The sequence below is a fragment of the Hemicordylus capensis genome, chromosome 5 (assembly GCF_027244095.1).
Source record: "Hemicordylus capensis ecotype Gifberg chromosome 5, rHemCap1.1.pri, whole genome shotgun sequence".
In the NCBI taxonomy this organism is placed as follows: Eukaryota; Metazoa; Chordata; class Lepidosauria; order Squamata; family Cordylidae; genus Hemicordylus; species Hemicordylus capensis.
The window spans coordinates 219,852,340-219,874,833 of record NC_069661.1 but is presented as its reverse complement, the minus strand read 5'-3'; the positions used below and the strand labels follow the sequence as shown (position 1 = coordinate 219,874,833).

At 46.2% G+C, this 22,494-nt stretch overlaps 1 protein-coding gene across 2 annotated transcripts; it reads right to left on the bottom strand.

The window, feature by feature from the left end:
• Positions 1-1,220: 1,220 nt before the first annotated feature.
• TEX33 (testis expressed 33) lies at positions 1,221-22,175 on the bottom strand. 2 transcript variants are annotated; one of them, XM_053251846.1, is made up of 6 exons: positions 22,047-22,175; positions 16,754-16,826; positions 12,056-12,720; positions 7,363-7,513; positions 3,260-3,370; positions 1,221-1,393 (listed from the first exon to the last, which is right to left on the bottom strand). In XM_053251846.1, the coding sequence occupies exons 1-6, from the start codon at positions 22,053-22,055 to the stop codon at positions 1,305-1,307; spliced, it is 1,098 nt and encodes a 365-aa protein (XP_053107821.1). In that variant the 5' UTR covers positions 22,056-22,175; the 3' UTR covers positions 1,221-1,304. The 2 variants fall into 2 exon arrangements, with proteins under 2 accessions (XP_053107821.1, XP_053107820.1); XM_053251845.1 differs by lacking the exon at positions 22,047-22,175 and adding an exon at positions 21,338-22,040.
• Between the last annotated feature and the right edge of the window lie 319 nt (positions 22,176-22,494).

Below are 22,494 nucleotides of genomic sequence, written 5' to 3'. Positions count from 1 at the left end.
CGGCATGCTCCTAGTTTGGGATCAGAGCAATCTCTCTACTGAGGGTAGATCCCAGGAAAGTATAGAGTGACTCCCCGTTTTGTCACACCAGGGCTTTTGGCCTGTACTAGATGGGATTACACTCCCTCTGAAGAAGTAGGTTGTTGGAATATTCTCCACAATAGTTCTCAACAGCCAAAAAGCACAGTTGGTTTGCACAGCACTTAGCTAACTATGATACACGCCTTACCAATGAAGCTTGCAGCTGTTGGTAGATAACCCCCACGCCTTGAGGATATTTTATGATGGCACTGCTTCAGGGTATGTCTCAACGGGGAGGGGAAACCAAGGCCACAAGCCAGATGTCTTAAGAGTGTACATGGAAAATATAACACTTGTAGGCAAATTGGAACTTTGGAGTTAAAGTAACACTTTAGCTTGTATGCGATGCGCAGGTGCCAAAGTTGTTTACTCAAGAGTATAAAAAGGGGGGGTGCCCTGCCAGACTGGGCAGGCGGCCGCACCCCAAAGCATTTGCTAGAACTGAAATAAAGCTTTGTTTGAAACTTGATACTGGTGTCCAGTGAAATACCTAACCAAGAGGCAAGCGGGATACAGGGAGTAATCTCTCTTCTAACAAGGTTCACAGCTTGAGGGGAGGGGTGTTCTTCTGACCAGCTCTGCTCCTAGAAAAATCAGATGGTGGCATTTGCCAGGGGTGCCTTTTGTTAGGCTGTTCTCTTGCTGTACTGGTGCTTCCTTGCTCTGTATGTCAGTCTGTGAGCCCTTTCTCATGACCGGTGAGAAAGGGCTCCACTGAGAGTGAGGAGGAAGGCTGCTTTCACTTACCTCCCTGCAGACAATCCCTTTTGGCTCCCTGGATGGGCGGATCACCCGGCCACATAATTGCTGCCAGCCGCCAGCAGCACTCAGGGTCGGGATCTGGGATGCTTCGTCCCAACCCCCAGAACTCCCATATGCACTGTACGATTGTGCAGTGCATTATGGGGATTCCCCCAACGCCAGCTGGGAGCCCCAAAGTCTCAACATCTGGGGACCCAGGTTAGGTACCCCTGGTCTAATTTTGCCTCAAAATATGTGCAAAGGCAATTGTGTTTAAAGGCAGAAGACCATTATTGGATTTGCAGCTGCTCGCAGATGATCATATTATCGAAGAAATAATAATAATTTATCTTCATGCTTAGTTCCTTGTCTCAATCTATAGAACATGGACAATAATAAAGGCTGCATGGAGGTTTATTTCCAGTGCTAGGGAAAGCCAAGTATCTTTTCTAGAGGGGATTGTGTTCCTCTTGTATGCCTTCTTATTTGCCGCCTTTGTTCTTCTCCCCAAATTTTTCCACCAGCGCCTTTTGCAGGTTAAGATTTAGGGCATTTTTCTGGAACCATCTCCCTAATGAAAAGCAAAACCCAAATTATATTTATTACATATCCTTCAATAGGAACAAAGATTAAAGTCTGTGTAAGGGAGACTCTGAAAGAGGAGCAAAAAAGACAAAGGGCCATCAAGACAAGGAAACAGTCTATGTGCAGCTAAGAAGGGACACCCTTAGGAGTGGATGAGCTGGGTGAATGCTCATGGCGCTTACCTGAAGGGGGCGCCAAGCTGAGCTTGATGACTCACTGTTGAATGTACTGTCTGCAGGGAGCTAGACTGGGGGTGGGGGAGCAGTGGCTAACGTCCTTATTAATGAAGCAGTGGGAGAAGCACTAGTTCTTCTGAAATGTTCTGAAAAAGCATTTGGCTCAGCAGGAGGGCAAATATTGTTGATCTCCTCTTTCCTGGGAAGCAGTCTGGGCCACCCACAAATATGTCCCTGAGAGTTGCATAGTCATCTCATCAGGGGCATGTTATCAGGTGACACAGAGGGCTTCTAGAGGAAGGGGAGGTCATCAAAATCTCCCCCATAGTCTAGCACTGGTGCTGTGTTAGTCCCGAACTCATCAAAAGCACCAGTGCTTCTCCCATTGCACCGATGCTTTATTAGTCAAGATGCCAGCCAGTGGCAAGGGTACATCTGATGCTGCATTTGTAAAATTTGCAAAAAGTTGTGCAAGTTGCCAAAATGCAAAATTTGGGCAAATTGCATTATACAAGAGTAAGCCCAATGGGCTTACTCTTGTAACACAAGTGCAACTTCTGTGCGCAAATACAATGTTAGTAGGCTTGTGTACTCTTGTGCAGGACGTCAGCCACTGTCTTTAGCCTTTTCCCCAAAGTTTTACAAGTTGTTTAGGTACTAAGTGCAAACTTTCATCAGTCACCACGGAGGGCACCAAAGGCCCTTCTCTGCCAAGGCACTGTTTATTCTAGGGCCAGCCCTGTGACAGAAGCACTGTGTGGGGGCGGTGGGGAGGCCGGGGATGCAGTTGGTTGCATATGAACTCTGTAATGATAACTTGGATGGAGTCAAATCTTTATTGCTTGTAGTAATGAAGACAAGACTGCAAATGTCCCTAAAATATGTGCTCAGTCATATGCTGTGGGCTTTGAAAACCACAAACTGGGTGAAATCCAAATGTTTAGATTATAATGATACATAGGGCTTGTTCACACAACCAAATTGTGGGGTGGGGGTGGGGGCTGGAGGGAAGGCAGGATCCTACCTTCTTGCTCCCATACAACTAGCACCTGTTCATGACTCTGCCGCTCATGCACCCACTCGAACAGCACAAGCAATCTCCACAGCTGAGATCGGGAGTGGGGGAAACCAAGTTGGCTCCTCCAGTATCCCACGATGCACCATGCAAGCAGTGGAGAGGCAGTCCTAAGAACAGCAACAGTGCTCCTTTCCTTGGCCTTGCAAGCCTCGACACCTTATGGTAAACATGGCCCCCTACTCGCCTGGGGACAATTTAAAAGCAGCATCACAGATGACCAGAACATGAGGGAGGACAGGCTCGGTTTTTCTCCTACCTCACTTTTAGCTTGGGTAGTGGATCTGGGCTACCCAGGCTCATTGCTGCTGGTTCAGGAGGACTCCCAATGCCCCAAATGACGAGAGATTCCTGAGTTAACCCTCTCTTACCCAGGAATCTCTGGTCATGAGAACAACCTTATAGTATTTCTATAGCTGTTTCCTATGTGTTCCATAAGCATTATCTCCATAATTCTTACAGTAGGCCTGTAAGATAGGCTGGGGTTACTATCCCATAATACAAATCTGAGGTTGGGAAAATGATTGTGTGATATGACCCTTGCCTACAGCCTCCTAGTTTTGCTTTCTGCTCTTAAAATCTAGGGACTCTTAAGGCCTACCTAAATCATCAGTTTTCCTTCCATGCCAATGTTTGGGGTCCCGGATCGCCCTCTTTATCACATCTGGGGTATAAGAATCCTTCATAAGGCTTTTGCTTTCTAATGGTCCACCTGCAAGAAAGAAAAATTGGAGAAATCTGAAACCACTTGTGCCATAGATAGTGGTGATGTACTTACCATGAGCTGGATCATGGCACAAGGCTGAGGCAAAGAAGACCTGATCCAACAGAACAAAATAAAGGATAGTCCTATGACTTGGGTATTTCTAGTACTGATGAACCTTGGATATTCTTGTATCCGGCCCAAATTCAGATTGGTGTTGAGTCTAAGTTTTTTTTTTTAATTGGAAAGGTTGTTTTTCAAGGTTTTGATGCGATACTTCAGATTCTTTATTTAGGGCAGGGGTTTCCATACATGGGTCCCCAGATGTTGTCCCCTGGAAAATGGCAGTTGTAGTCCAGCAACACTTGGGGACCCAAGAATAGAACTAGAGAATGATTGAGGGGTTACTCATTCAGGCTAAGAAAAACAAATAAGTTGTTAATTTGTGAATATTTTTCTGAATCAATTAACTCATGTTGAATTTGTATACACAAGGATCCCGTAATATAGCCACGCCCTTGCTGAGGTCATTATTATGAACACGACCCAACATTGCAGCATTGCATCTTTGGGGTGCTAATCGTGATTTTGTTTCAGCATTCATATATTCTGAGGTGAAAAGCATGGGGATGGGATCAACCATGCAGATGTTCAAGCTGTTTCCCCCTTTCAGATTTAACCCTTGCGCTCTACATTCAAGAGCATCAGAAAGACAAAGAATGCCCATGTTGCTTCTCACACAAAAGTTGCATAATTAATGATTTAATACACTGTTTCCTATACTTCTGATAGTTGAGTCTCAAGTAACAGAAGAATACTGACATTAGAATGTCTCACGGTAGCGAGAAAACTGTCTGGATCTGGGTAAAGAATGTGAGAAAGTGAAGCATTTTCCTAAGTTGAGAACAGAAGAGTGGTTTTGGGAGGGAGTGAACTGATGAGATGTGAAATAAGCATTTGTGGCTAACTATTGAATTGACCCCTGTAGCTGTGCCTTTAACAGCCACTTGCTCTGAAGCAATTAGCAGATAGTGAGGTGGTTCCCATGATCAGTGGGAACCGCCAGATAGGGTTATGCAGGGAGAGCGGGCTTCCGCTCTCCCCGCAGACGATCCTCCAGTGTGCCGTTACGGAGCCGGTGGGGGCTTGGGAGTTCGGGGGCCATGTGGCCCCAGGAAGTTCCAGCATGCTCTGTGCGAGTGCACAGAGCATGCTGGAGAGACCCCTGAGCTGGAAGGCTGCTTTTTAGCCTCCCGGTCGGGGGTCTCCTCATGAGTTGTCGTGGTGCAGATCTGCACCGTGGCAGCACGAGATCCATCAACCCCAGTTAGTGGAGCACTCGCTCCGTTAACCTGGGCTAAGGGGAGGGGTAGTTAGGGCGGTTTGCTGCTGGGAGCCGGTTGGCTTCTGTGGCAGCACATGGCCGCCAAAAAGCAGGCTAGGCTTCCTTAGCCTGCTTTTGGTCGGTTGTGAGAACTGCCTCAATGTGTAGCTCCATGCCACGAAGACCTTCACCGACTGGTTTCTGGATATCAAATGCTAAGCAAACAACTGAGAGGGCTAGGGAGGTAGGTTTTTAAACAGGCAGTTGGCAACCCTTCACATATTATCTGCGCTTGCTATTCACTTTTCTCATATCTGCTCTGACTGTACATGTATGGCAAAGGTGGCAATTAGAGATACAGAACATTCCCGTCTTCTCTCCAAAGGTAACTGACCTTGGGAAGAATGTGATATATTGTTACCTTACTTTCCGCATGGAAAGTAGTCTTATGAGATCATCTTGCCTCTGTGTGTGTGTGTGTGTGTGTGTGTGTGTGTGTGTGTGTGTGTGTGTCGCCCACTGGGTGTGTCCCCCTAACAACTTCACAATGAGGTCCTTCCCTGCTAACTGGGCAAAGAGGCACCTTTTAACGTGGTGATTCTCTTTATTTAGCAGGGGGAGAGTAACTGGCCCTATCCACCCCCAGCACAGTACTTCCAGTGACTGTTGCTGGTGTGTGTCTTGTGTTTCTTTTTGGAATGTGAGCACTTTGGGGACAGGGTTCTATCTTATTTTTATTTATTATTTCTCTTTGTAAACCGCCCTGAGCCATTTTTGGAAGGGCAGTATAGAAATCAAATTATTATTATTATTATTATTATTATTATTATTATTAATAATAATAATAATAATAATTGATAATAAATTCACACAATCAAAAACTGTGTTCTCTCCAGGTTTGGGAGCTCTGTATGCTCCCAGTTTTTGGTTGTGTGGAAGCAAGTTAGGAGGAAAACCTTGGTAGAAGTGATTGCGTGGAAGCAAGGTAGGAGGGAAACCTGGGTAGCATTAAACCTTGATATCCCATCAATGAACTGCAGAACCCATTTCATGACCGTGTCTGTGTGTGTCTCCCCGCCCCCCCCCCAACAACTTTAAAGGGCCTGGACCAATTTGGATCAAATTTAGTACAACTGAAGTGCCCCATATGGACATTTCAGTGAGTGGCAGCGGTGGGAAAGGCAAATACCATGCTAGGGATCATTAGGAGGGGATTGAAAATAAGAATGCTAGTATTATAATCTATGGTGTGGCCACATTTGGAGTATTGTGTATAGTTCTGGTCACTGTATTAAGCAGGACATTGTAGAACTAGAAAAGGTGCAGAAGAAGGCAACCAAGATGACCAGGGGCCTGGAACACCTTCCTTATGAGGCAAGGCTATAGTGTCTGTGGTTTTTTAGTATGGAAAAGAGGCGACTATGGGGATGCATGATTGAGGTATATAAAATTATGCATGGAGTAGAGAGAGTGGACAGAGAGAAATTTTTCTCCCTCTCCCACAACATTAGAACCAAGGGCCATCCCATGAATGTTGGGAAATTTAGGACCTTTTAGGAAGTACTTTTTCCACACAACACATAATTACTCTATGGAATTCTCAGCCACGGGATGTGGTAATGGCCACTAGCTTGAATGGCTTTAAAAGGGGCTTAGATAAATCCATGGAGGGCAGGTCTATCAATGTCTACCAGTCTAGTGGTTATAGACCATATCTAGCCTCAGAGGCAGGATGCCTCTAAATACCAGTTGCAGGAGAACAACAGCAGGTCAGAGGACATGCCTTCACTTCTTGTTTGTGGGCTTCCCAGAGGCATCTGGTGGGCCACTGTGTGAAACAGGATGCTGGACTAGATGGGCCTTGGGCCTGATCCAGCTGGGCTGTTCAGTGGTGTGTTCTTCACCTACTTTCCTCATGGAAAGTTGCCTTATGAGATCGCCATCCATGTGTGTGTATGCCCCCACACCAACTTTGCAATGCCTGGACCAATTTGGACCAAATTTGGTATAATTATAGTGCCACATAGGAGCACCTTAATGGCAGCTTTTGTGATGATGTCATCCACCCCAATTAAAGATGGTTGGTGTGTGAACTTTGGAGGTGGGAGTGAATTAACTTGTGAACCACCTAACTGATTTGCACCAAATTTGTTAGAAGTTAAGATTATAGAGGACCTTAAACCTGGATATCCCATCAATGAATTACAGTACCCATTTCAAGATGGTGGCTGTATGTCTTCCCTTCTAGCAACTTTGCAGTGCTTGGACCTATTTGGATCAAATTTAGTATGGCTGTAGTACCTCCATAGGGACATTTCAACAGCATGTTTTACAATTATGTCATCTCACCATCCTCCACCTATGCGTGGTACACTCTTTTTGTATAGATGAGACTCTGGCGATTACTGTTTTACTGTGCCCTGCATATTGCATTTGGTGTTTAACAGAAAAAGGGCATGAGTTTGAAGTAATTATTAATTAAAATTACAGTATAGTGAAAGGAAAGAAGGCACATTAGTTCTTACCAGAACTTCTTGTTTCACCACTAAGAGACAGAACATGAAAAATTGTTTTAGTGGTGAGACTTCTCTCTGTAAACTCAGAACTTCAGTACCATTTCAAACTAATTGGAGCCATAACAAGAAATAAGAGAAGGAAATATCGGAAGATTCCTCACCTTGGAAAATGTTGGACCTCAGGTTGTAACCTAGTTCATAGTAATCAGCATATGGTGAGGAAGCCATGGGATTCTCTAGCATCTTGAATCTTAAGTCACCGAGTCGCTTCTGCCCTTGAATCAGCCCGGCCTCACAGAGAGCACGGCGTGCCTGAAAAACAAAAATATGACAGAACTGGCCCTCAAGGTGCCCATTATCACCAGCTCTGCGCATGCTCAAGGTATAGGTAGAACTTGCAACTCTCACAGTACATCCCCATATTATTATTAGTTGGAATAATAGTTATTAGTTGGAAAGGATACCACCCATGCATATCTTTAATAGCTTGTTCACATTTTGGAGTGCTGTCCATAATAACCAGAACATCCATAAGGACACAAACATTTGTCCCAAGAAATGAAATTATTTATCCCAAGAAATGAAATCCCAGTGAATAGTAGATTTTACATAAATGATGGATCACAGATGTTGTGTTTACCAGTCTGATAGATTATTATATATCAATAGATGACATACTTATTAATCCAGTGTCTATATTGGTGTCAACCTTATGTGTCTTCTATTGTAGTCTGCCACATGGAAACCTTTTTTAGTTATAATGAACACTGAGTAATGGTGTCCTGTTTTGTAATTCTTTGTTAATAACTAAAACAATGCCCATTATTCTACTGTGGTTAAAATAAGCTCCTAATATAGAGCAATCCTACACACACTGCAACTGCAAGTCCTTTAAGTAAGGAAAGCAATCTTTTAGGTCCCCCGTGATAAAAACAGATCACTGCACTCTATTACACATGCAGACCTATCCTGAATTCAGAGCAATATGGAGATCAAAGAAAAGCATAAGGAAAGGAGGTTATGTGGATCTACAGGGAAGGGCCTTGAGGATGGTCTTGGTGATCTTTATGCACTGGGGAGGTCAGGGAGGGGATCATGCCTCCTTTGAAAACTTTCTTAGTCCTGGTATACACAACTAGACTGTCTATGTTGTCTACCTTTTCCCTTCTAGACCGAACTTTGAAGTATAGCAGCTGGGCTGGCAGTACTCAATCTAACATGGTGGAAGTTTGGAGGGGTCACCAGTGCCGTGGGTGGTGGTGGTGATGATGATACTTAGCATTTATAAAGCACATTCTGATTTCTACACTCCTTTTGGTCCAAATATACAAAGGGGAGAGGGTTCACTTGTTTATAAGCTCTAAATACCGGGCAATATTATGCTGAAGGAGTAGGATAAAGAAAGAACAAAAAAACACTAAATATGTCTGCCAGCCTCCCTTTCTCAAACCTTAAAGCAGTCAATTCGTGCTTTTTGCCACTACTGTTCTGTTACAACTACAAGCGGCATTCCTGTGTATGGTAGGGATGTGCAAAAAATTTCGGGCACAGAACGATCTGTGCCGGAAACGAACAATTTTGGGTGATTCAGGGCCGAACCGAATCACCCCCAATGTCCCCCGATATTTTTCGGGCACGAGCCGAATCACCCGAATTTCGGACCTGAAAAATTCGGGTGATTCGGTTCATGGCTGATTTTTGGCGATTTTTTAAAGTTTTAGTGACTTTGGGGCAGTTTGGGGGCATAGCATGGGATTTGGGCAAAAGGAGTGGGGTGGGGTGGTAGTGCATAATGGGTGCAGGCTACCACCCCAATTTCAGGGGGATTGGGCAAAGGGCTGATTTTTGGTAAATTTCTGAAATTTTCATGTCTTTGGGGCAGATTGGGGCATATTGGGGCAAAAAGTGGGGCCTGGGGCAGAATAGTGGGGTGGGGTAGTAGTGCCTCATGGGTTCAGGCTACCACCCCAATTTCAGGGGGTTTGGACAAAGGGGTGATTTTTTGAGAATTTTTGAAGTTTGGGTGTCTTTGGGGCAGATTGGGGGCAGAAAGTGGATCTGCCCCAAAGGAGTGGGGTGGGCTGGTAGATAGTGTCTAATGGGTGGAGGCTACCACCCATGCCCAATTTAAGAGTGATTGGGCAGGGGGTGAATTTTGGTGAATTTATTTTTATGAGGTTTGTCTTCATAAGGTGAAGTGTGCTAAATTGATTACTTCCTCATATTATTCATAGTAAAGGAAAGTGTGAAAAAGTGAAAGTGGGGTCATGAGAGCTGTTTAATTGAAAAAAATCTCATTTGCTATGATAGAATGAGAATTCACACCTTAGAAGTTTTTTCTGAGGTGTGAATTCTCATTCTATCATAGCAAATGAGATTTTTTTCAATTAAACAACTCTCATGACCCCACTTTCACTTTTTCACACTTTCCTTTACTATGAATAATATGAGGAAGTAATCAATTTAGCACACTTCACCTTATGAAGACAAACCTCATACAAATAAATTCACCATAATTCACCCCTCTGCCCAATCACTCTTAAATTGGGCATGGGTGGTAGCCTCCAGCCATTAGGCACTATCTACCAGCCCACCCCACTCCTTTGGGGCAGATCCACTTTCTGCCCCCAATCTGCCCCAAAGACACCCAAACTTCAAAAATTCTCAAAAAATCAGCCCTCTGCCCAATCCCCCTGAAATTGTGGCGGTAGCCTCCACCCATGAGGCACTACCACCCCACCCCACTATTTTGGGGCAGATCCACTTTCTGCCCCCAAACTGCCCCAAAGTCACCAAAACTTCAAAAATTCTCAAAAAATCACCCCTTTGTCCAAACCCCCTGAAATTGGGGTGGTAGCCTGAACCCATGAGGCACTACCACCCCACCCCACTATTCTGCCCCAGGCCCCACTTTCTGCCCCAATATGCCCCAATCTGCCCCAAAGACATGAAAATTTCAGAAATTTACCAAAAATCAGCCCTTTACCCAATCCCCCTGAAATTGGGGTGGTAGCCTGCACCCATTAGGCACTACCACCCCACCCCACTGCTTTTGCTCAAATCCCATGCTATGCCCCCGAACTGCCCCAAAGTCACTAAAACTTTAAAAATTCACCAAAAATCAGGACTTTGCCCAATCCCCCTGAAATTGGGGTGGTAGACTCTACCCATTGGGCACTACCACCCCACCCCAAAATTTTGCCCCTGGGCCCCTTTTTACCCCCCCAAATCGATTCGGATTCGGATTAAATCCAAATCCGAACCGAATCAAGGGTGATTCGGGTGACCCAGATTCGGGCACAAAACAGAACAGGGGTGATTCGGCTCGGGTCCGAGCCGAATCACCCGAAAACCCGAATTGCACACCCCTAGTGTATGGCTACTGCAACTACAATGAGTAGTAGCTACAACAGGAATATATGACTGATGTTTTGCTGCTTAGTACTACTGCTGCTACAAGTGTTACAGTGCCTAGTAGCATTATTGGCTGACACACCACGCAGAATAGTCTGAAAGAAAAAGAGAGGGACCTGCACTGCTGCAAGGCACTCTAACACACGCCCGCACTGGTGTGGAGGTGGGCTGCTGCTCTGTGCTTGCTAAAGGTTGCATACTCACAGCTGTGATGTATCATTCCCATCATTCTCAGTGGGAGTAGCATAGCAACTGCAATTTCACAGCACTTAGTAGGCACAGAGCAGCCCACCTCCGTAGCAGTGCAGGCATGCCTTAGAGCAGGGATTCTCAATGCTGGGTCTCCAGATGTTATTGGACTTCAGCTCCCATAATCCCCAACCGGTGGGCCACTGGGGCTGGGGATTATGGGAGTTGAAGTCCAATAACATCTAGAGACCCAGCATTGAGAATCCTTGCCTTAGAGTGCATTGCAGTGCTGTGGGTGTCTCTCTTTCCCATCATAGTTTCTGCATGCAAAGCAGATGCTCCACCACTGAGCTATGGCTCCATCCCCAAAGGTGGCTTACATCATCTCCCACCCAGATACTCAGTGGCGCCCTTTGGTCCGGACTTCCAGGACGAAATCTGGTCCTCAGCACCAGGAGGGGGCCTACAAATGTCCCGGGGGGCCTCCCTGCAGTTCCCCATTGATCCGCAGATCTCTTTCTTGAGTTCTGCCATGTGTGTGGCTGGGGGGTGGGGGTTGAGAGCCAAGCGGGCTTCTTCTGTGGTGGTGGAGGATAAACCACTGGTCCCACTGGGCTGGTGGGTGGTGGGACCAGTGGCTTAGCTGTCACCACCAAAGAGGAGGCCCGCTCAGCTCAACTCCCACCCCTCCCCCCAGCTGTGCACATGGCAGCATGCATGAAGAAACTTTCCAGCTTTCCCTAAGGGGGGCGCCCTCCAAAGCCCTTTAGGTCCGGGCTCCCAAAATCTCTAGGTGCACCACTGCAGACACTGACCGCACCAAGACTTGCGTAGCTTCAGCAAGGTGACTGTATCTCAGGCCTGCTCAGCTTCGGCCCCCTGCAGATGTTGGCCTACAACTCTCATAATTCCTGGCTATTGGCCACTATGGCTAAGGATTATGGGAGTCGTCATCCAAAAAAAACCCCAACAACTGGGGGGCCAAAGTTGAGCAGGCCTGCTGTATCTTGTGCCCTTAGACCAGGCTTGCTCACCTTTGGCCCCCCAGATGTTTTTTGGACTACAACTCCCATAATCCCCAGCCACAGTGGCCAATAGCCAGGGATTATGGGAGTTGTCAGCCAGCATTTGCAGGAGGGCCTTAGTTGAGCAGGTCAGCCTTAAACCATGCTCTGGGTCTAAGGCATGCTCTGCCTTAGATCATGCTTGTACTATTCACCTTCTTGGAAAGATAAGTATTAATAACTCCACCTGCTCTTCAGAAACCAGCTTCTCCACTGCAGATGTGCCATACTTGGCCTTAATGTTGGTGGGTATTAGGCTGTCTGTCTTCTCGTTCAGGAGCTTTCCTTCTGCTTTAACGTCTTGCTCACTTGACACCAGTGATTCTTGGGCATTCAGAATGTCCTGGACTTTTTTCTCATCTTCACAGGAGCCCTTATTGGTATTTTGGGGAGATCCAAGTAGCCCTGTCGCTCTAGATGGATATTGCCTGCCCGTTAGTTCATCTGAGTTAATGCAACCATCTTCCATGTCTTCTAGGCTAGTTTTGGCAGACAGCTGGGAGCTTTCGGGTGTCCCTTTTTGGTGATCCCCTATTCCCTTGGAATTTGTGCTATCCAGGCTATCCTTCCTCCCTGCAGAGATCTGGGGTGATCCAGAGTGAATGCATACCGCAGAGGGAGTTTTGGGCTTGAGATTCTGTTTCCCGGTGTTTCTGGTTTGGCTTTGCTGTGTGGAAGGCGATGCCACAGGCATGACTGGGGGCACACCTGTTGTTGTTTTCTTCTCTGTTGGGCTCTTGGAATTGTCGCTGCAAGTCCTACTGGAGTACCTTGAGGAGGATCTTTTGTCATTAGCCTGTGCCCCAGCCACCTTGCATGGAACCTGCTCCTTGTTTGCAAACCCAGGGACTTCTGGAAGACAGGAAATAAGGTATAATGGATAGTGTTAGAAATGCAACAGTACATAGCATGTAGGCATGGATTTGTGCTTAGCAGCAATGACATAGAACTAGGTGACACTGGAGAAAGCAACATAACTCAGCTATTGCTGCTGTGTTCGCGAGTAGTGGGTTCAGTAGCGCTCCATATATATTCCCTATACATAGCTCAGATCCTGCACAGCTTAAAATCAAGTCCCTCTTTGATTTTCCACAGCGGTTCCTGAGATCAAGAGTGTGCCAAGTTCAGCCATCCAGTGGCATGCAGAGAGGTGTTCTTGAAGGCCTGTATTGGGGTTCTCAACCTTGGGCCCTCAGATGTTGCTGAGCTACACTTTCCATACTCCTCAGCCACAACGGCCAAAGACCCAATAGGTTTCTGGACAAAATTAATTTTTTAATTGCTGTTTAATTCCCCCCCCATGCCTGTAATCTTTGAATGTATTATATTTTAATTGTTGTTTAATAACTGCCCTGAGCCATTTTTGGAGGGGCAGTATATATAAATAAAGTAATAGTTGGTTTTTATTCTGTTTCTGTTGTATTTATTTTTGTGAACTGCCTAGAGCCTTTGGAGTCAGGTGGCATATAAATTAAATAAATAAATAAATAAATGTAAAATATAATAATAGTACAAAGTGCTGGCTATTACCTATAAAGCTCTTAATGGCTTGGGCTTGACCAGGGTATTTAAGAGAATGTCTTCTTTGTTATGAACCCCACCATCTAATTAAGATGTTCAGAAGAAGTTTGAGGGTGACACCAGCTCGTCTGGTGACAACTTAGAGGCACAACATCTCTGTAGTTGCCCCAGGGCTGTGGAATGCCACATCCTGCTGAGATTAGAGCTGCTCTATCCCTGTTGGCCTTTAGGAAACAACTGAAGACACATCTCTTCAGCCAAGCTTTTTAGCTATTTAGTGGGTTTCAGCTGTTTTAATTTGAACTTTGACATTTTTTTACTTTGCTTTAATGTTGTAAACCACTGGCAGTGGATGGTATACAAATATGCTAAATAAATAATAAAGACAATGGGAGCTGTAGTCCAACATTTGGGGATGCGAGTTTGAGAACCTTGCCATGTATTATCCCCTATTTTGGTGGCACTCCCCCGAGGTCTGCCAGAGTGCATTTCAGTAGCAAGGTAAGATCCTTGCATCTGGGTAGCCATTTTGTGACAGAGGCTAGTTTACTCTAGTGTATTTTTAATAACATATTTTCATATTTTTAGTTATGGTGTAAATAAAAAATAAATTAAAAAATATCCACAGAAGGGCATTGCGACAAAGTTTTCTTTTCAAAGGAGTTGGGAATAAAATGCTAGGCATGGGGTGGGACCAGTTGGCTGCAGCCAACTGGTCTGTTCTGAAAGCACATGATGCAGCAGCCTTGTTGATGCCAAACAGCTCTGGGTCTGACCAGTGCCTGGATGGGAGATCACCTTGAAACCCTATGTGTCCCTTGAGTTTCATAATAGAAAAAAGGTACAATATAAATATATGGAGCCCTTTCTCACGGGACCGTGAGAGGGCTTGAAGGCAGGCAGCAGGGAAAGCTGCAGGAGCAGAGGCGTATCTAAGGAAAATAGCGCCTAGGGCAAGCATTGAAATTGTGCCCCCGTACAAACATCTGACACCCATCTTTCAGTTAACTTTACCATAATATCAGCGGAAAAATACAAGTCTGAAGGTCACATACAAGTCACATATCTGAATATGTGTACAGTGACTTATATTATATTAATTTAAAAAAATTACCTGTAGCCCCTTTGGGGGGCTTCTAAAGGGTGGGGGGGTCTGCAAAGGTTCCCCCCCTGCTGGCCTCTAGGGCTTCACAGGGACCATTTAAGCATGTGCGATGGCCATTAAAAAAATTTTTTTTTAAATGGCAGCTGAAAACAAAATGGCCACCACACATGCTCAAATGGCCTCTGTAAGGCCTGGCATGGCCTAGGGCCTCAAAAAGGCCATTTGAGCATGTGCGGTGGCCATTTTGTTTTTGGCAGCCTTTTTTTTTTAAAAATAATTTTAAGAAATGGTGCCCCCCTTCAAGTGGCGCCCGGGGCACGTGCCCTGCCTACCCCACCCTAGATACGCCCCTGTGCAGGAGCTTCCCTTTCCTGCAGACAATCCTACTGCTGCCTCTGGGCACGTGGGCCACAAGCCCAGACATCCCTGCGGAAGTGTTGAGGGCCCTGATGTGTTGTCCTGGACCCCAGAAATCCCACAATGCACCGCGCAAGTGTGCAGTGCATTGTGGGGATCCTCCCAGCACCAGCCAGAAGCTCTGCAGTGTCTGAGCTGGCTGAAAGCAGCCGGTGCTGACACACGAGCAGTTAGATGCAGTTAAGGGTGCAAGCTAACCTTGGCTAACTGGCGGGCTTCTTTGGCAGGTTTGCTGCGGAGGCACGGCTGGGATATGCACGGATCCTGGTGGTTCTTATATGCACTTAACCTGGGCTAGGCGTCCCTAGCCCAGATTAGGCTGGGTGTGAGATTAGCCTCACTATCTAGTAGGAGGTTGTGATGGGCCCATCCCAGGGGACCAGTTTCTAGCCCCCCTTTTAAATAAAGCCCCAGGCACATACTTAGACAGGTACTGGTACATGTAGAATGCACCACTACTGTATAAGCTTAGTAATATTACAGTACCATATCCCTGATGTTCTTTGATGAAATTCCACAAATCACAAACAAGAACTACCCTGGACTCCACTGGACCCGTTTGATGGGTAAACATATTGTGGATTTAATCTGCAAAGTCATATGCTTAACCTCCAGCACACAAGACACTCTCTGTACTTAATTGTTTGTTTGTTTGTTTGTTTGTTTGTTTGTTTAGGTCGTTTTTATACCGCCCCAACCCAAGGTCTCAGGGCAGTTCACAACAAACAAAAACAAAACATTAAAATCAATTAAATACTAAAAATAGTTTAAAACAAATCAATAAATAATCCAAAATTTAAAAAGTTACAAAGTTAAAAAGCTAAAAGGCCTGGGTAAAAAGATAAGTCTTTAGACACTTTTTTAAAGCCACTAGAGATGGGGAGACTCTTATTCCCACAGGAAGCGCATTCCAAAGTCTTGGGGCGACAACAGAGAAAGCCCGTCCCTGGGTGGCCACCAGATGACATGAAGGTAGCCACAGACAAGTCTCCCCTGATGTACACAGTAGATGATGGGAATCATGCAGAAGAAGACGCTCTCTTAAGTACCGTGGGCCTAAGCTATAGGTTATAACCAGGTTATAACCAGGTTATTATAGGTTATAACCAGCACTTTATATTTTGCCTGGAAACTTATTGGCAGCCAGTGCAACTCCTGTAATATAGGAGTAATATGGTCTCTTCAAGATGATTCATGCTCACTGGATTCACAGCCATGAATCAGACCATGTTCTTAAACCAATGTCTGTCTGTCTATGGTTTACAGTCTCTGAGCGGTAGATAACTAATTATGTATCTAATTAGTGCATGGGCGTGTGTGTGTGTGTGTGTGTGTGTGTGTGTGTATATGCAATGTGCACACGTATTCAGTAAACATGTTCTCTCAAGCAAACTTGCAAACACATCAGAATTCAGCCATCCCACAGTGGTTTTTGAACTGGAAATGTGTGATGAAGATTTCACCCAAATATCACCATCCAGCTCTGGCCAAAGGAAGGGACTTCCAGGAGACCATTCACACCAACAAGAAAGGTTTGTTACACCAATAGGCCAGAGAGGGGACAGGTGGTATTCTCCACCCCCCTCTAAAAGCTTCTGGGGTCAGCCTTCCTGGTTTAGTCTGAGCAGCTATGAGATTTGTTTGTGCTGGCCATTAATAATAATAATAATAATAATAATAATAATAATTCTATTTCTATACCGCCCTTCCAAAAATGGCTCAGGGTGGTTTACACAGAGAAATAACAAATAATTTTATGTGCAAATCCTTGTGCATAAGAGGATTTAGGCCAAGTCCATAAATTGTGGGTGTCTATGTTCTCTTTTTTATATACTACAGTACCTGCTGGACCATTAGCCTTCCTTGTTTCATGATGTGCGGCGGCAGGAATTGGGATGGCCATGTCCATGGGCACCTGTTGCAAAAGAGGAACAAAGAATTGATTGGGGCCATTCACATGACATACCGGACGGACGGGCAGGGGGAAGACTCCCCAAACCTTGACTTCCCAAACCTTGCCCAAACGAGCTTTTGATACTCTGTGTTCAATACACAATCAGCCCTGCTCTGTGCAGCATGGAGGAGGGCAGATTAATCCAAGGCTGGGATTCGTTGTCACTCGATGCACCATGTGACACGTGTGATTCATTAGGGGATCCCCCTAGGAAACGGGTGTTCCAGGCGCTTGCAGCTCGTGCTTGCGAACAAGCAAGTGGCTGGGGGTAGGGATCACTATTCCCTCTAAGGCGTGCACATGTGTGCGCGCTCACACATTTTCTGATGTCCGCTCAGTTAATTTTAGATCCCGCTCAGGTTGAATCAGGAAGGCCCCACTCTGAATGCATGTGCACACACACACTGACTGGATTCTGCCACCCAGAACAAAACTCATTCTGCACACAGATGAAAAAAATTAAGAGAGAACAAGGGATGTGTGAGCAGATTCGGAACCAAACCGATTTGGTTCAAAGGCTAGGGGTCGAGTTGAACCACCCTGGTTTGGCCCGACCCTGGACTAGACCATTCTGCCCCATTCAGGGCAGTTCGCGGACCTTTTACTAATAAAATAAAATAAAATTCCAGGCCATGCAAAGGCCCATTGCACAGGCACAGGGGCCTAAAAAATGGCTGCCGAGCTGAGGGAAAGGCCCAAATGGGCCAAAGAGTGTCCAAATAGGGTTGTTTTTGAGAGAAGGAAGGCCGATGGGGGGAGGGGAAACTTCCTCAGACCCCCCCCGCCGCCGCCTTGAAGAAGCCCCCTGGAGGGAGTAGATTTAAGGACCAACCTGTGGTCCTCCAGATGTTGCTGAACTACAACTCCCATCACCCCCAGCTACTATTTATTGACCTATTGATCAATATAAAGAGCCTGGGAAGAGAGCTGACTTTATCTCAGTTTCACCACCACCACATTAACTGAACCTGTGAAAAGGGCTATGATTTCATTCAGGGGTTAGTTTGCAGGAGCATCCTGTTAGAACACATGGGACACGAGGGCTTAGATCAGCTTGAGTGATCTGAAAAGCTCCTGTTCTGAATCTGACTTCTTTCCACAAGCCACAAGCCAGGCCCAAATTCCCATAAATGCTTCTGGCTGCACTTGTTGAAACTCGTTAATATTTGGGTCAATTTATCCAGGCTCTCCCATGAGGCCACATCAGGCAATGGCGTCAGGCAGACAGTGTGCCATCCGGCGGCAAGTGCAGTGTGCGCCTCATGGTGCAGATGCCACGTCTACCTGCCTGCTGCCCCTGCCTCCCTCCCTCTCTGCTGCACTTCTGTTCTCTTCCTCCTCACCAGCTCCACCTGCTGGCTTTGCCTCCATCATTGGCCTCACCTTCTGGGGCATGTTCTGTCCTTTAGCTGATGCCCCTGCTAGCTGTAGCAGGCAGTATGTATTTCGTTTTACTGGCCTGTCTCTCGTTGTCACCACTGTGCCCGCAGACACTCTCTCCCACTATTTCCCCAGCCCCAAACTTATTCAGGTAAGCTCCACTCAGACATGCTGTACAGATGTCTGTACAGTCGTACATGTGCTTGTGTGAATGACTCTATCTGTGTTTATTTTAACAGTGAACCCGGGTTACAGGTACAGATAGGAAGCGTACTGCTATACCTGTGTTCAACATCACACATGATTGACTGTACCTGTGTACAGATCTGTACCTGTATACACTGTATACTCACTGTACGAGTGTTGAACATAGCATCTGAATGGGGGTTCAGTCTCCTCCATTTCGGGAGGAGACAAAGTGGACAAGTTTGGAGCTGGAGCGGGGAGAGAGAGAGCTGGTGCTGAAGTGGCTGCACAGCAGTAGCAGTGAGATACAGATGAGCCAGTGAAACTGAGTGCGTGTGGCCTGCAACAGCAAGCAGTGGGGTGCTGGCTGGTGGACAGAGCACATCCCAGAAGGTGACACTGGCAAGGGGAAAGAAGGGTGGTGTCTAGGGATGTGCATGAAATGATTTTTGTGATTCGATTTGAGATCAAATCGAATCAGCCTGATTCGATTCGAACTTGTATCTGCCGCCCTCGAATCTGGGTAGATTCGATTTCAATTCAATTTGAATGTTAATCAACCTGGATTTGATTTTAACAAGCAGGAGGCGTTGCATCTTGTTACAAGTAGTGCCAGCCTAACCACTGAGCTTCACAAAGGGCACCATTAGCACTTTGCTTACTACTGCTAGTCTATGAATATTTATATACTTCTTTTCAACAAAAATCCTCAAAGTGTTTTAAATGGGAAATAATAGATATGCTGGTTCCCTGTCCTAAAAGGACTCACAAGAGGGACACCAGCAATAGACACAGAAAAGATGCTGTGCTGGAGTTGGATAGCCATGGGTGTCCGGTGGAGAGGCAAAAGGAGGCATTTGCCTCCTCTGGATTGAGCCAGTCACCATGGAATTCAATTGGGCACACTCCTGGGGGGGGGTGTTATAGGGTTGCTGGCTTCCCCCCCCCCCTTGGAAAAAGTCCTGTGGACATCCATGGTTTTAGCCTAGACTGCCTTTGCCATAGTTAAAAAATAAATAGCAAGGTTTCTTATACCTGCAGGAAAATGAACACTTTCAAAGTTTTTTTTTTTAACAAAAATACCATTAGTTTCTCTAAGACAGGATAACTCACCATTTTATTATTCCCTCCACCTCCCACAAAAAATAGACACAAGAAGTCCCATTGTTTTTCACAGCTCCGCCACAAATGAAAAACAAAACAAAGAAAAAAATATGACTTTGGTTTTTGAATATATAGGGATTTTAATATAAGTTCCCGTGGTCATTTTAGCTGTCTGCAAGACAGGCAACTTATCACAATTCCCATCACCTTAATTGTTACCATCATCATTATGACAGTAAGATTTGCAAATCAGCTGTGGTCCTCTTGGTTATAGCAGCTCATGGTTTTTCCTTGGTGCTCACAGATCCCTCATCCTTGTTTGTGGCTTTTGAAATCTTGATTGATTGATTGATTGATTGATTGATTGATCTATCGATCAAGTGATTAAAAACTTTACCCATTCTTCATTATATTTTAAACCAAATAACACACTGGGGCTTTTTACACATGCAGGGACAACTGGGCTAAGGAAGCCCAGCCTCGTTTTGCCAGCGTGTGTGAACCGCATCAAAACCACATAGGGAGCCCACCTCTTAGCCTGGGTTTGGGGCATGAGGGTGCCCTTAAACCAGGCTTAGTGCTCGTGTGTCAGTGCTGTGTGGCTCTGCGCAGCACCTACACATGAGTAGCCTTCCAGCCAGTGCCAGGAGGATCCCTATAATGCACTGCACTCCCACATGGTGCATTATAGGCATTTGGGGGGCTGGGAAGTCGCATCCCTTCCCCGCCACCTCCACTCTGCTTGCAGTAGCTGGCAGTCATCTGGGCGGGCAATCTGTCTGCCCAGGAAGAAGTCCTCAATTGCCTGGTGGAGAGGTAAGCATTTTAAGGCTTCCTTCTCGGCAGATCATGAGAAAGGGCTCAGTCACTCTTGCATAGGGATTGATTTAGAATAAGACCAACAAATGCATGTCAAGGGAAGTGACTTGCACATTTGACATAGACAAAGATCTAGATATGGGTATATAAACGGGTCCTTTTTGCCAGATGTCTGTTGAACTTCTGGCTCCCATTCTAGAATTTATTTCAGATTCTGAAATCCTAATTTTAATAAGTGCAAGGTGCACTTGCTCCTGCTTAGCGTGGGTCACAATGTCAGGGCATTTTTCTAGATCTGTGTTCAGAGGTGCACCTAGGTAATTTCGGAGCCTGGACCTAAAGGCCTTTTGCCCACACCCACCCTTCTGGCTGTGGCAGCTTCTGCTGCTGCCCCCACTGCAGCCATGCTTCCTCCCACTCATATTTCTTCTCCTTGTTTCTTCCCCACGCTGCCTCAAGTCACAGCCAACCCGGGCAGAAGCTGCTGTCTGTTCGGCAGCTTCTCTAGCCCCACCCAGCCTCTTCAGCCGCCTACACACACACAGTGGCGGACCAGTGAGGCCAGCCGGGGCGAGAGAAGCTGCCAAGCAGACAGCGGCTTCTGCCCTGGCAAACTTTCTGGAGTCCCTCCGGGCTTGGTGGGGGGACTGGACATTGGACCAGAAGAAGTCCGGTCCAAAGAGCGCCACTGTTTGTGTTGACTTTTCCATGTTACTGACTCTGTGGAGTTCCACTCATGGGCAGAATTATAAATACACTGCCAAACTCCACTTATTAGCAACATTTCACAACATCTGTAGGTGACAAGGGACACCTTAAAATAGTTCAACTCTGATATAACTTTGCCAACAGCTATGTCCTCTCCCCCTCCCTCTCCAAATCACCCCCTTGAGGTGTGGTACTGGCATTCTATATCTTTGTTTTCTGCTAAACATCCTGAGAAAGCTGCATAGCTTAGCTTGACGGGCCCCACAGATTTTCACCTGAGTCACACTCTGCACTTTGCTGGCATTCCTTGGGCAGGAAAACATGAGGCTGCTGTCCCGCTGGAGCAGGTTACTACCAATCTCCTCCAGCTGATGTAGATACTGGAGCACAGGACTAATTTCCTCCGACTGCTGGATGGAGGTCTCAGCCTTGTCCTGGGGTTGGAGTAGTTGTTGGTGCAAGGCAGTAAACTCTTCAGGGTGCTGTAGGTATCGTAGCACGGGACTAGCCTCCTCGAGCTCATGTATGTATGCAGGACTAGCTGTCTTTTGCTCCTGTTGGAACTGGAGCGAGGGGCCCACCTCCTCGAGCTCCTTCTGGCACTGAAGCAAGCCGCTAGTCTCTTTGGGCTTGTGTAGATATTGCTTGGCCATGGTCACAAAACCTCTGGCTGGGAAGAGCACGACTATCACTATGAATGAACTATACACATGCCATGCATGTCCCAGTGTCGCCCACCAGATGTGGCCCCAAATCAGTTGCCAGAGGTGGCCAAGGAGTGCCCCACATGCCTGCCACATGTGGCCTGGATTGGCAGCAAGCAAGCAGCAAGGCTCACTGTATCAACCTCTGCCTAAAAACTCAGCCCCTTTGTGAGGGCCATACTGCCTCAGCCCCTTTGTTTATGTGTGACTGCCTGGCAGGGGTTATTTTTATCTCTCAGGTCCCAGGAAGTTAAGTCCTCCTCATATAGGTATGCCTCACCTCTTCCATGGTTTCAACTGAGGTGCCAAAGTGGTTCTTGTGACTCAAGCAGGTCTGTGTGAAGCCCAGAAGTGTATACCAGAAGGTGGAACTATGAGTAGTCACCAGGGACGGTTGCTAAGGAACCACCATCCCTCTCTGTGAGCTGGGGTTGCTATGGGAACCCAAGTAAACATAGGTACCAGCTGAGAGCTCTCTTCAGTAGTTTAACAAACCGTTTACACTCCAGAGGGCCAGGTCACAGTTTCCAAGCACTCATCATAAAATAATGTAGTTAAAAGTTCCAAGTAGCTTTCTTTGGCCCTTCCAAGGATGTGAAGTTTTTGAACAAACCTTATTTTAGCTAAACTCCTCAGGGCCCATGATGCAGAAGATCTGTGGTCAGAGCTTGTGATGCTTTAAAGAGATCACAGGTGTGAGGGAGAGGTAATGATTGGATCAGGGCAAG

Excerpts from the sequence above, each read along its gene's own strand:
- TEX33 (XM_053251845.1), bottom strand. The coding sequence starts at position 21,862 with ATGTGGCAGGCATGTGGGGCACTCCTTGGCCACCTCTGGCAACTGATT. Across the intron at positions 12,721-16,753 it reads GAAGGCTAATGGTCCAGCAG|AAGTCCCTGGGTTTGCAAAC; the intron begins GTACTGTAGTAT and ends CCTGTCTTCCAG. Across the intron at positions 1,394-3,259 it reads AAGGAAAACTGATGATTTAG|GGAGATGGTTCCAGAAAAAT; the intron begins GTAGGCCTTAAG and ends GCTTTTCATTAG.